Source organism: Pteropus medius, unplaced genomic scaffold (assembly GCF_902729225.1).
Source record: "Pteropus medius unplaced genomic scaffold, Ma_sr-lr_union100, whole genome shotgun sequence".
In the NCBI taxonomy this organism is placed as follows: domain Eukaryota; kingdom Metazoa; phylum Chordata; class Mammalia; order Chiroptera; family Pteropodidae; genus Pteropus; species Pteropus medius.
Genome location: NW_024349801.1, coordinates 2,354,539 through 2,369,149, shown reverse-complemented (window position 1 = coordinate 2,369,149; position 14,611 = coordinate 2,354,539). Strand labels below are relative to the sequence as shown.

The window sequence follows — 14,611 nt, the reverse complement described above, 5'->3', positions numbered from 1 at the left end:
CTGGGGTCTATCTGTTGCCAAGTGTATGTTCACCTTTCCTCCCCCGCCCCCAACCTGGGTTCAAGGCACCCACAGGGCAGGGCCTCTGGGTCAGTGTGCATGGCTTCTAGCCCAAGTGAGTAACATGGGTCTACTCAAACCTTCTTCCCAGGGATTAGTCAGTCAGTTGTTGTCCTGTCCCTGTTGATTCAAAGTCCACCTTTACCCTGAGGTAAAGGTGCTGGGGTCTGTTTCTGGACTTGTGTTTTATTCCTCCAGTCCATATTGTATCTTCATTCCCAGGTTTCCTGTAATGTTGTCACATCTCAGGGTGTGTCTTGTCTTCTCCATGTATGATTGTATGGTCTTGCATGTCTCTCTTTTAAGCATATTACTTTTTCATATTACTTCATGAAGAAATTTGGTGTTTTTCCTGGGATTGTCCTAAATTTATAAATTATCATAGGGAGAATTGACATCTTGTTAATGTCCAGTCATCTATGCAAAGACAAGGAATATTGTCACACGAACTTGCATGTCTTTCAAGGGTGTTTTGAAGGTTTCCTCAGATAGGTTCTGTACATTTCTGGTTAATTACATTTTGTTCCTAAGTATTTTTTTCTCCTTTCTTGGGGTTGTAAATGAGGTTTTCTCTATACTCCATCTCCTAACTGGTTATTATTTATGTATATGAAGATGTTGGTTTCTGTATGTTCATTTTTCTCTGCTTTACTGGGTTCTTCTTTCTGGCTCTTTGAATTGTCTTTAACATCAAGTCTCAATTTTTCAGATATAGCATCACTTAATTTGCAAATTGAGATAATTTCACTTCCTTTCCCATTTTTCCTCTCTTGGGCACCTCTAGTCAGATCACGTTGGCAGTGCCTCCAGCACAATGGTGGGTCATCAGGGAGGCAGCAGGCCTCCTTGCCTCATCCAGATCTTATAGAAATGTTCCCCCTGTTCCCCTGAAGTAAGATGCTGGCTTTATTCTAAAGTGTATACATATATTTTATCACATTTAAGAAAGTATTATTTCCTTTTTTTTTTTTTTTTTTTTTTTATTTTCATCAGGAAGGAGTATTGAATTTTTATCACAGACATTTTTGTCATCCGCGGGTGGAATCCTATGACTTTTCTCTATAGGTCTATTATCATATGCAGTATACTCATGAATTTCCTAATATTGACCCACCTTTGCATTCCTGGAATAAATGCCACTTAGTGATGGTATATTACTTTCTTAATATGGTGTTGGATTCTGTTTGCTAACATTTTATGTAATATTTTTGCATTAATATTTTTAAGTGAAAAGACTTTCTTTTTATTCGTTCTTTTTTCAGACTTGAGCCTTACGCAGATCCTTATTATGACTATGAAATAGAGCGGTTCTGGCGTGGTGGACAGTATGAGAATTTCAGGGTGCAATATACAGAAACAGAACCATACCACAATTACCGGGTAAGTAGGACTGAGATGTGTAGATCTGAACTTCACTGATTGATTCATTAAAATTGCCCCCTTTTTTATTTATAGGACTTTATGTGGGCTTAATCATGTTGGTATGGTATACTAACTCCAGCCCAAATTGACTATAGAGAACTAATGGAGATCCACAGATTAAATATGTGGTGATTTAAATAGACTTCCTTGGATTTATCTCTGTTCTTGCTGTGTTTTTTTATTTTTTGATTAGATTTGCTGATCGGGTTATTGATACAGGCTTACAGGGTTGTGTGTTTCACCCTTTTAAGCATATTACTTTTTCAAACTCCTTGGTAACACCATTTATAATCATTGTGCTTAACCAGTTAAGTATATTCCTTTGGGCCTCTACCAGCCATGCCTTGTTGGTCTAATGGAGAACTGGTCTATATTGGCATTTCCCTGAGAGTTTAGTATATTTATGAATATATACGCTTCAGCCTTTGGGTCCCTAATCTTATGCTTGTTAGGGTGATATGAAAAAAGCTGCCACTGGGAAGAGATCAGTTAGAGGCAGTTTAGTAGTTTTTGTGCTATGACTTATGTGACAGTCATGTGTTTTTAGGACCAAAGGAAGCCCTGGGTGCCCATTGGTAAGCTTGTAAAGAGATGGGGACCCTGGTTGACCATCCGTGCCCCTCTCTCCAGTAGAGCAGATTCCTCACTGAGGTTGGGCTGCAGGAGTGCAGATGCCTCATGTCAGACCCAGCAGCCTTAGAGGTAGCAGAGACTTGCTGGAGTCCCTTTCCACCACGTATCCCTACTGTGTCTAAGGGGCAGGGCAGCATGAAGGTCAGGAGTGTACTTTATTTCCCTATAGGCCTCCTAAAGCCAGAGCCCGTCAGTGTACTGTGACTTGGGCTTTATTCACTTTTAATTTTGACTATTACAGCAGATGAATGAATGAAACAGAACAGTAGTTCAAAAAAGTATTCAAGGATTATGGTTAGAAAAACAAGAGCCCCCATTTTGGGGTGTCCACTCTGTCCTAGACACCACTAAGCAGAGTGCTTTAGGTGCCTGGGTTGTCTCCACCTTAAGCATGAGTTGCTGAGGCCAGGGAGGCCCACCGGCTCACGTGCCAGAACTTGCACCAGCCTGGGCTGCTGATTAGCCTAAAATTAGTAGTTAGAAGGGTTCACTCTTAGGTCTTATTCCACTCTAATTTGGCATCTAATCTATTTTTTAACATTGTGTTTTAAAGAGAAACTTTCGAACAAAATTAACACCAGAGATTGTTCTAATTTTCATTCGCTTGCTCTTTGCATTTTCTCTGTACTTTCTGTTTTAAGTGTTTAAATCACAGCTGGTATATGTGTGTTTGGCTTTTCAACAAAGGAAAGGGAAAGGGAACGAGAGCGAGAGAACAGACAGCGCGAGCGTGAGCGGGAGCGGGAGCGAGACCGAGAGCGGGAGCGCCGGCAGCGGGAACGCGAGCGTGAGCGGGAGCGTGAGCGAGACAAGGAGCGGCAGCGGAGGAAAGAGGAGTGGGAGCGAGAGCGAGCCAAGCGGGACGAGAAGGACAGACAGCACAGAGACCGAGACAGGGAGAAAGAGCGGGAGAAGGAGAAGGAGAAGCCAAAGCCCCGCTCCCCGCAGCCACCAAGGTAGGCTGCCCACTGCTTGGGGTCTGGAAGGCCGGGGTGTGGGGCCCTGAGAGGAGGAGGGCTTGGGGCCCGCAGCTCCACTGTCTGGGCCCTGTTGATCAGCAGATCTGCCTGCTTCCCACAGCCCCAAACCCACCGTCCCAAAATCAGTCGCTAAAGAAATGTTGATGTGTTTTGATTAGTAGGTGCTGCCCCATCATGTAACATGTGTTACAAAACATGTGCTGTGTGTACCCTATTACTTTCCTAAATCAGGAAAGTTCTGAATTCCTAGTTCTTCTGGGACTTGGAAGAAGAAATTGGAAGGTTCAGGATATGCATGTTGCTGGCCACAGTATGGCGCTCTAGCAGCTAGAATGCAGGAACAGCTGGCCTCTCCACTTAGCTTGTTCTCTGTGTGGCAGGTTCCATGCTGCTCTATGAGAGTTGCCAGTTAGACTGCTGGGGTGGGCAGTGAACACATGGCCCCATAGCAAAGGCCCAAGAGGCTGGGCGGGCTCTGGGGCTTCGCACAGCCTTTTTTTTTTTCTTTTTAAACATATTTGAATATTGGAGCAGGACAGCTGCTCCTCACTAGAAAATCATAGAACTTGATGAAATTTTGTGTATTTTTTTATAGCTTTATTGAGATATCATTCACAGACCATGCAATATACCCATTTAAAATGTACAAATGCAGTGGTTTATAATATATAGCACAGCTTAAAATTGTGGTGCCATCACAATTTTAAAACATCTTTGTTCCCCTAAAAGAAACCTCTTTCCCGTTAGCAGTCACACCTCATTTTCCCTAAACACGCCCCCCAAGCTGGCAACCACTAATCCATTTTCAATCTCTATGGATTTGCTTATTGTGGACATTTCACATATATGGATTTATTATATATGGTCTTTTGTGATTGACACCTTTCACTTAGCATGTTTTCCAGTGTTCATCCACACTGCGTGTGGCATGTAGCCATGTCATTCCTTTTTGTGGTCGAATAATTTTCCATCATATGGATGTACATTTTGTTTAACCACCCATTGATGGGCATTTGGGTTGTTCCTGCAGTTTGGCTGTCATGAATGTGAGCATTCATGTATAAGTATATGTGTGAACATAGCTTTCGTTCTTCTTGGGTAAATGCCTAGGAGTAGAACTTCTGGGTCATGTGGTAACTACGTTTAACCTTTTGAGGAATTGCTGGACTTTCCCAAAGTAGCTGCAGCATTTTACATTCTCATCAGAAACATGTGAGGGTTCCAGTTTCTTCCTCTTCCTTGCCAGCAGTTGTTAGCCATCTTTTTGATTGTAGTCATCCTATTGGGTATGAAATGGTATCTCATTGTAGTTTGATTTGTTTTTCTCTGATAACTAAGGATGTTGAGCATCATTTCATGTGCTCACTGGCCATATGTATATCTTCTTTGGAAAATGTTCGGATCTTTTGCCCATTTATAAATTTGTTAGTCTTTATTATTGAGTAGTAAAAGTTCTTTATATAGGTATAAGCTCTTTATCGGATATCTAGTTTGCAGATACATTCTCCCATTCTGTGGGTTGTTGTTTTACTTTCTTGATCATGTCCATTTCCTTTTTTTTTTTAAAGGAAGCCCTCTTATTTTTATTCCAGCTTTCTAAAGAAAAGATACAGATGACGTATAACATTGTGTAAGTTTAAGATATATGATGTGATTTTGATACATTTATATTGTGAATCGATTACTACAGTAAGGTTAGTTAACACCAATGTCACCTCACATAATTATGTTTTTTTGCATGTGGTGATAAGATTGATATACTCTCTTAGCAACTTTCAACTGTACGATACAGTATTGTTAATTCGTCAGCATGCTGTACATTAGATCCCAGAACTTACCTTGTAACTAGAAATTTATACCGTTTGACCAACATCTCCCTATTTCCCCCACTCCCTAGCACACGGCAACCACCATTCTACTCTGTTTCTATGAGTTTGGCTTTTTTGGATTCCACATATGAGTGAGAACATACAGCAAAAACAGAGTCTTCGACTTACTTCACTTAGTATAATGCCCTCAGGTTCCATCCGTGTTGTTGCAAATGGCAGGATATCTTTTTTCATGGCTGAATAATATTCCATTGAATATACATACCACATTTTCTTCATTTATTTATCAATGGACACATAGGTTATTTCCATGTCTTCAATATTGTGCATAATGCTGCAGTGAGCATGGGAGTACAGATATCTCTTCAAGAGTGATTTGGCTATATACCCAGAGATGTGATTGGATTGTTGGATCATATGGTAGTTTTAGTTTTAATTTCTTGAGGAATCTCCTACTGTTTTTCATAGTGGCTGCACCGGTTTACATTCCCACTAGCAGTCCATATCCTTGCCAATCCTTGTTATTTCTATAATAGCCATCCTAACAGGTGTGAGGAAATATCTCATTGTGATTTCGATTTGCATTTACCTGGTGATCAGTGATGTTGAGCATCTTTTCATATGTCTGTTGATCATTTGTATGTCATCTTTGAGAAAATGTTGAGTCAGATCCTCTGCCCATTTTTTAATGAGATTTTGTTTTGCTATTGAGTTGTAGGAGTTCATTACATTTTTATATTAACCCTTTATCAGGTATAGGATTTGCAAATATTTTCTCCTATTCTATAAGTTGTCTTTTTGTTTCTTTTGCTGTGCAGAAGCTTTTTAGTTTAAAGGTAGTCTCACTTGTTTACTTTTGCTTTTCATGCCATATCCAAGAAATCACCAAGGCCCATGTCAAAGAGCTTTTTCCCTATTTTCTTCTGGGAGTTTTATGATTTCATGTCTTACATTTAAGTCTTTAATCCATTTTGATTTAATTTTTGTGAATGGTTTAAGATAGGGGTCCAGTTTCATTCTTTTGCATATGAATATCCAGTTTTACCAGCATCACTTATTGATGAGGCTGTCCTTTACTTATTGAGTAGTCATGGCTCCCTTGTAAAATATTAGTTGACCCTATCGTCAAGAATTTATTTCTGGGCTCTCAATTCTTTTCCATTGATCTATGTATCTGTTTTTAAGCCAGTACTGCTTTAATTACTATAGTTCTATAATGTAGTTTAAAATTGAGAAGTATGATCCCTCCAGGCTTGTTCTGCTTTCTCGGGATTGCTTGACTGTTTGGGTTCTTTTGTGGTTCCAAACATATTTTAGGAATGTTTTTTCCTATTGCTATGAAAAATGCCATTGAAATTTTGATAGGGATTGCATTGAATTTGTAGATTGCTTTGGGTAGTATGGACATTTTAACAGTATTGACTCTTCAAGTCTATGAGCACAGAATATTTTTTCATTTATTTGTGTCTTTCATCAATGTCTGATAATTTTTAACGTGCAGATCTTTCATCCCCTTGGTTAAATTTATTCCAAAGCATTTTGTTATTTTTGACGCAATTGTAAATGAGGTTTTTTTCTTTGTTTTATTTTCAGATAGTTTGTTAATGTGCAGAGAGATGCAGCTGGTTTTCGTATGCTGATTTTTATATCCTGCAACTGTACTGAATTCATTAGTTCTAACGTTTTTTTTTAAATTAAATTTATTGGGGTGTGACGTTGGTTAATAAAATCACATAGGTGTAAAGTATACCATTCAGTAATACATCATCTGTATACTGCATTATGTGTTCATCGCCCAAAGTTAAATCGCCTTCTGTCACCATATATTTGACCCCCTTTACCCTTTTTTTTTTTTTGGTAGATGAAACCAGGCTCTCTCATCCCTTTATCTTGACCTTTTGATGAGACAAGCTCCTGTGTACAGTTGTAGTTCTGAATGTAAACATCAGGACTGTAGTCTTTCATATTAAATGTATGCCTGCAGCAGGATGCTTAGTTTGTGATAAGTGTCAGTTTTAACTGTTTTCGTCATCTAAATTGCAGTAAGTTGGCCTCCCTTAAATTTACTGTATTCTTTCATGCTTTTCTAACACTGGGCAAAGTAATGTTCTTAAAGAACATTTAGAGTAAATCACATATTTTAGATGCACTGGGTTTGTTCTTTAAAAGACTGCTTTAATGAATCTTTTTGTTACAGTAATCACTTTTTCAGTTATCTTGAAATTTATATGTTTATTTGAATTTTGATTTTGATCTCTTTGGTATTGGTCCTTTTGAAGTCCCCTAGAAGCCCTTTCCCCTGAGATGCATGGCGTTTCCACTGGGGCTGCCTTCCCCACTGGGAGATGAGGCCCAGCACTCCTCTGCTCACACCTGCTGGCCACTCACACCTCTTTGCTGTTGATCATTGTAGCCTCATCCTTTGCTCTGCCATTCCCTCTTCCCCAGTGTCTCCAGGGCTTTGATCAGATCCCACTACTCAAAGAGGTCTCCCCACTCACTCCTGTCTTCCTACCCTGCGTTATTGTCCCTCTTTCACTTATCCATTATCCTCTGTTGACCATCCAGAATGTAATCCCCTGGAAGGCCCTGTAGTCGTAAGGCTGGCACAGAGCTAGCGTTCATGAACATTTGATGGAGCCATAAATGAATTTTGGGTTTGGTAGCAGCCTGCATTTTTACCATGTGACACAAGTGAGTGCTGTAGAATTGGTGAAATTGCATACTGAGTTGTGCAAACAGAACTAACTCAGTTTGCTTTCCAGATCCATAAAATGGCTCTGTTTTTGTGCATGTCCAGATCCCTGGTCTTAAGCAGAGACGTAAGCAATGGCTAGGATATCACTGCCCATGTAACTCTGTGGATTCCCCAATCACATGAGCAAGTCTAGTTTTGTAGTTTTGTGGTTTTCACAAGCATATTTACTCATATTTACTCAGGCTACAGACCCCTTCCCCAGCCCATACTAACATTGCTTGTTTCCAAGAAGCCAGGCAGCTCTTTCAAATCAGGTGTCTGTGTTTCTAGCCGAGGGACCCAGGAGTGGCTATGCCCACAAGGGTACTGTTTAGAGTACTTGCTGGAGGATAGCCACATAGGTCAGCTGTGTTTCTTGGCTTGTTACTAACTCATGGGACAGATGACCATCCACTGCTCGCTTGTATCTTCATTGTTGCCTGATCTCTCCAGAGGAAAGTACCTACAAATACAAAAAGAGTGTTTTAAAAGCTGTGGCATTTATTGGCTTGATCCCCAAGCAGCAGATTGCTGTGAACAGCTTCCAAATACTACATGTGTAGAACCATAGACTCTCAAGAGTAGAAAGGATCACTGAGCGCTCAGCTGAATTAGTAGATCGGAGATCAGGAAGCTTAACTAAGTGAGTTCTTCCTAAAATCAGATGCAGCTTTTCTCACCAAACTGGGTGGATCTGTTCTCTCTCCATCCCACCCCAGTGTCTGACCTTGTTTGTTCCCTTCTTTTCCTCCCCAAACTCTCATTTATTATCCTGTGGGCTTCTACCCCCCAACATCTACTGCCATCGGCAGAGGTAGGGCACTCCTGTCACTTGGTCTGGATTTAGCCTGTCTCACTAGTGCTAAGGAGTCTTGAACCCCATCTTTGATCTCCTGGCTGGAGCCCTGCCAGCCCCACTACCAGTCTGAGGGCTAGGATTTCACCAGAGCAGAATTTCCAGCACGGCCTCCTAGTTTCTTTGATCAGCCGGAGATGGCGTGACCACTTCAGGGGTGACTGAATTTCCCTACAATAATACCTTTATATGATCTCTCTCTTACAGAAGAGCTTATTTATTTAGCTTTCAACAGGTTTGGAATTTTTTCATCAGTAGCTGGATGAAAAGAACTTTTTCACCTAAAATAGGAGGATGACATAACTGCATCCAAAAAGAGCCACTTGGGAAGCTTCTGTCTCCAGCCACTGGAGAGCAGAATCTCTACTGGGACTAGTACTTGCAGGGTCCAGTGGACATAAGTTGGAGTGGACAGTGATAAACTTTAGTAAACTACGGTGGTTATTCTGTTTCATCTGCAACCAGCAAGGGCTTTAAGCCCAGACACCCCATTACCAGAAGAAAGAAGCACGGCGTAGCAGGCCAGCAGGACACCAGGGGCTCCCTTCTTCCCTCACCTTGTCAGCACTCTTTCCTGTGGTTCTCTCTCACTTGCCTGAGCTGTATGTACCCCTCTAAACAATTGGTGAACTTTCCTCAAATCTCTGCCTCAGAGATTGCTCAGCTTTTCTCTAGTTCTCCTAGGCTAGATGCAGCGTCACTGTATTTAGCAATTGTGTCACTTTTCACCCACATTTTCCTTTTGTAATATGCCTTTTGAAAACTTGTATCCACTTCTATACTGGAGCTATTTTTAGACAGCAGAACCTTTTAACCAATTCTGTAGAATAATGCATTTATGTAGGTTAGGGGAAATCCCTTTTGTGAAACCTGCTCTTTATAAACAAGCCAGTGGGTATGCTTTCTAGGTGTAGTGAGGTGGGGAACTTCTTTGGCTTAGGTGAATTAATTTCATTCCAAACATAAATAGTAGCTGGGACCTTCCTGGAGGAATTGCTCAGACTGCCTGTTATCTTTAAAGCTGTTGACTAAACATTCAGCTGTGCCTTGAAATGGCAGGCTCCTCATTTCCTAGGAGATTTGCTTAATCTTCATAAGGGAACACCTGTTCTTGCCCCTTTTTTCACACTCACTGAATCCTGGTTGTTTCCCAGATGGGGTTCTCGTCATCTGGGGCTGCCGGTGCTGCATGCGTGGCCTGTTACTAAGTATGCTCCAAGTGGGATCATTGCCCGGTATGTCTCCGTCCAGCTCTGACTCGCCATTATGGCTGTAACTAAGGCTGCATGGCCTTCTGCCACACTAGAGAGAAGGGTGACGGTCACTCTGGTCTGCTCTGACTGGTCCGTGGGACTCTGCTATCTTTTTTGTAAAATATATATGTTAGGTTTCCCTCGGCTTTTAGTGACTTTTTCCCTCCGTTTTCTTTGGTGCATCGGCCTCTCCTCCAGCCTTGCCCAGCGTAGTGCTGCTCACCTCAGTTTCCTTTCTTCGTTGCCTCCAACAACTAGGGGTTCATCACCACCTTTCAGTTCTGTCTCATTGATATGCACATCTTAAATGGTGGAATTTGTTGATTTCCTGATTTTGAACATTAAGAGTTGGGTTTGATTGTACTTAGACCTCCATGGTGGTGTCACACACCTTTGATCCTGAATGTGTCAGATGACTACACCTGGACTGCCGTCAGGAGCTGCACAGGATGCACGTAACCTGAGAAGTGGAATGGTGCCATCCTGAGGCCCTGTGATGGACAAGTCACCTGGCCTCCACTTCACTCCCGACTCTGTCTTTTCCTTTACTGCCCCCTGATGAGCCACGTGGTCAGACTACAGAGTTGGATCCCCAGCTCTTACGTTTAGCTTTAAAATAGTCACTGATATCTCTGTTAGCGCAAAAGACACTCCTCTGAGAGTTTAATAAACCTATTTTACCTTTCTAATCTCATTCTGATCTGTCCTGGGCAGGGCTTAATTGCTTAGTTCTTGGAAAGTCATTGTGCCCAGGGCATATTTAAGAAAAAGTGTATCCTGTTTAACTTCTTGACTCCTTACTCACTGAATTTTCCAGAAGTTGCCCAACTATTTCATAAAGATGGAAAGGTAGATAAATAGTGGTTTCTGTGTGTTCAGGGCTAAATAGAGACATCTGTTACGGGTAGGAATTCGATGAGTACAGATGAATACAAATATGATCAGAATTAGAAAGAAGCATTATTGAGCCCTTTCGAGCCTTACTCTGTTTGCAGTCATAGCTGTATATTCACGGTTGAGGTCAAGGGTGGGAAGTGGAGAAGTGACATAAAGAACTTAAGGCAATGTTCATAGTCTTGGAAATTCAGGAAATATATTTGAATGACAAGCCCTCACCATGGAAACAGGAAGACAATGACACCTGTCCACCACTTGAAACAGTACAGATTATTTTTCTTTCTGTTCCCCCAGAAATTAAACTGTGAATGGGAATGTGTCGCCTTTGTTAAGTTACATTTCTCTCAGGTTTAGCTGCTTGTTTTCAAGTTCAAATGTGTTCTCAGAATCTGAGGATTAAAGTTATAGGTCTGTCATCCCTGGGTGCCCCCCTCACCAGTGAAAGCCCATCTTTCCTGCCCCCACTTTTTCAAGCCTCCCTTGGAAGGACTTTCACCTGCATGGCAGCACTTAGTGTAAGTCCCTGGACCCTTGGAAAGTCCTGCTCCATCAGGGCCACCAGTCAGGGCTCATACTCTGGGCCCTGGAATTGACAGGGTGCTGGGATTTGCTCTGCGCCTTATTGATTCAGCATGCATTGGCGTGTGCTGCAAGCCTTCTTGTTCAGTCCTGTGAGGGACGCAGAGTTGAGAAATGTGAATAGGAAATACAAGTTATATCACATTCTTATTTGTGTGTAGGTCCCTAAGAGAGGGCCACACTGCATGGTGGAGGTTGGAGGAGGGGTTACAGCCAGCTGGACGAATCATAAAAAGTAATAATACTCCTGGGCAGGGAATGCAAGGGACTTCACTCTACATGGGTATTCTGGAGGGAGGGATTGATTGGGGCTTGGAGTTTCTTCTGCTGGCAGGCATCCACCTAGGCATGCTGAGAACAGGAGCCTCCTGCCTTGTGTGGCGTGGAGCAGGAAAGGATTTGGAGACAGTGTGCACTTGGGGGCTGGACAGGAGGGCCACCAGCACAGTCTAGGAAAGGGGCATGGCAGCCCCAAGCACACTCAAGACCCACATAGGCAGTTTGGCTCAGTGTTATGGGAGGTGAGCAGAGTGTGATGCTCCACAAAGATGTCCAGGTGAAATAGCAGAGAGGAGTTGCTATGAAAGACGTTCTGAGCTTCTCCGGACATGAGTGTGAGTTGATTTGGGAGGGAAATCCATGTGCTTCAAATTCTCTTTACATGTATCTTTATTAGATGTTTAACTCTTTTGATTTTGGAAGAGAACTTTCATCCCTTTTATCTTAATTTTACCTTTGACCCCAAACCTGGCAGCTACCCAGGTCGGAATTTCCAGACACGCTCGCTATGGCCGACTTGCATCATCGGCATTAACACCTCTGGTGCTGATGTAATATGTGAGCATGTCCTGAGTTGACTCACAGCCCCTTTGTTGTGATATTTATTTGACAGTCACAAAACAGCTGACCTCTGCTCCTTGGAGTCTCTCTCCAGTGGCCTTGAACAAAGGATCAGGTTGAGATAAGATTGTGTCCTAGCTATGCCTGGGGAAGGCCACTTCCTCTCTCAGAGATTACTGGAGGGTTTTTACTCCTCTCTGTTTAGAAGTATTTATGCAAATTCCAAACTTCTGCCAGCTCTTGATGTCAGTATTCCTGACTGAGATCATCTCTTACCAGCTGTCTCCATTCAGCTGGGTTTTCTTCCTGTCCATGTCTTCAAATTGTTAAGTGGCTGACCTGCACTCAGGGTTTAGTGGGTGGCATGTGTGGAAATGGTGGCAAGCCTGCTGTTTTCTGTCTGGATATAGTTTGTCTATCTCTCTAGTTTTTCAAGTTTGTCTCCCTAGTTTTCCAGGCTCTCCCCTGGGGTATTGTCATTCAGTGAGAGAAGGGCTTCAGCCTGAGATATCTTATGCTCCTTCAGAAAGCAGAAGTACAGCTCTACTTCTCTGCCATCGACATGACCCCAGCCCCAAAGCCTGAGCAAACCTGTCTGGCCACCTGAGGACCCTAATTATGGGCCCCATTGTCAAGTGCCACCCTCACCAGGATTTCCAGGGCACATCAGCCTAAGCCCTGTCCTCTAGTTATTGTTCCCTAACTAACTAGGTCATGTTTAATTTGCCACTGGGTGCAGGAAGACTTCTGCTATCCTCGATGGTGTTGCACTTAAAGACCGTTGAAGACTGACAGTGTGGGCCATATACTCTTTCCAAGCCACTTTACATTTCAGTTCCTTAGGTCAGTGCGCAGGGGCACTTTCCTTCCCCTTTGAGGTTCCTATAAGAGATGAGAACATGTGCCTAAAACCAGTTAGTAAAATTTCTGAGAGCGTGTACTCATCAATAGTGTTAAAACATTGTCTTTGCAGAAATGGGGGGAAAAAATAACATTCGAGGTGTTTTCTGTAATAAATTTAAACTACAACAATTTAGGAAAATTTGGAAAACTTTCTAAAAAATAAAAATTAAAGAGGAAAAGATGGCCTTAGAAATGACTGCTGCTGTTCTAGCTTGGCCACATTCCCACTGCATGTGTTTGAGAGTTTGAGAGCATACCTGTTTTGCCTTTTCTCCCTGCCCTTCCCCGGTATCATATGAACATTTTTCCCAAATGGAATTTTTAATGAATTTTTTTATTGATTGTTAATGCCATCATTCTTCCCAAAACATTTGCCATTAAAATGAATGATTTAAGTTTTCCTTCCAAGTCTGACATCATTTCTTTCTGGTTTGGGTCCCCTAAGTCTGGGGAGAGAAACAAATTGGGGTTTAGCTCATTGATATTTGACTTTGGTGGTCCACAGAGTGGCTCATTAACATGAATGATCCCTAAACTTACCTCATTCTTATGCCAACTACATGATTTTCTATATCTAGGTACCACCTATATATTTTTAAAATATTTTCACTTTTTAAACTGGGGTCACTGCCAGGCCTGGTACTGGCCCTTCCGAGGAAAGGTGATACCAGCTGTTGGCTCTGTCTGTGTATGACTGGCTCTGGGGTTGATGGGAGTGTTCGGGCCCATCCATGGCACCAGCACAGAGAGTGAGAGACTTTAGGGACACCTCCAGGCTTCATTCTGTCACTGTTACAGGAGCCAGCTCATTTTGAAACCTATAGTCTTATCTCCAGGGTAAGTGAAAGGTTCTTTTTGGTGAGAAAACATTGACTCCAAATAAAAGATTATGGAGGCCTGCATTGGTCACCTCTCTATGGCCTCAAGTAGTTTTCTTTTCCATACTGTGATGGGGACGGGGTACAGCATTCTTTTCTCCTTCTCAGTCACTACAGCAAGAACTTTCAGTACTGTCATGGCTGTGTCATGAATCACTCCCTTGATTTCCATCTTTTCTTCTCTCCCTATCTTAGAAGGGCTGCTGGTTGACAGAGCTGGGCCACTTTGATGACTAATGAAAAACCTGGTGACCAAGGTGCTTCCTTTCCTGTTGCATTTTTAGAATGAGAATAACAGGAAGTATAAAGGTGAAAGCAGCTCCCCGATGGCCTGTGACAGGCTGGAATCATCAGACAGGTTTTGCTTCCATCCTGGATTACCTTTCCAGGAGATCATGCTTTTGAGCTTATGTGGCAATAGCACTCAGGGTTTGGGCCGAGGTAACAGGGATTTTATGCCTCAATTTAATGTGTCCTTAAGGCAGCTTTATAGGTTGGGTGTTGCTCCTGGTGTGGCTCTTGGCAAACAGTAGGCATAGAACTTGCTAGTTGGTGGATTGATTGATTAAACAGTTCTGAAGATATCAACAGGCAATGGTTTTTATGTTATGGTGTCACATAACTAGATACTGGTCACAGCAAAGCCAGATATAAGGCGAGATGCTGAGATACTGGTGGTGGAGAATTCATAGTAACTAAAATTCTACCCCAATAAGGCAGAACTTCTTATGAGGAAAACTGTTA

General features: G+C 42.2%; 1 protein-coding gene across 3 annotated transcripts in view; it reads left to right on the top strand.

Moving 5' to 3' along the window:
- Positions 1 to 14,611, top strand: part of ZC3H18 (zinc finger CCCH-type containing 18) — a 56,870-nt gene that overhangs the window by 29,763 nt on the left and 12,496 nt on the right. For all 3 annotated transcript variants that reach the window (XM_039888680.1, XM_039888681.1, XM_039888679.1), the window contains 2 exons: positions 1,323 to 1,440; positions 2,803 to 3,071. In XM_039888680.1, coding sequence (XP_039744614.1) covers positions 1,323 to 1,440; positions 2,803 to 3,071 — 387 coding nt within the window. The remainder of the gene's footprint in view (positions 1 to 1,322; positions 1,441 to 2,802; positions 3,072 to 14,611) is intronic.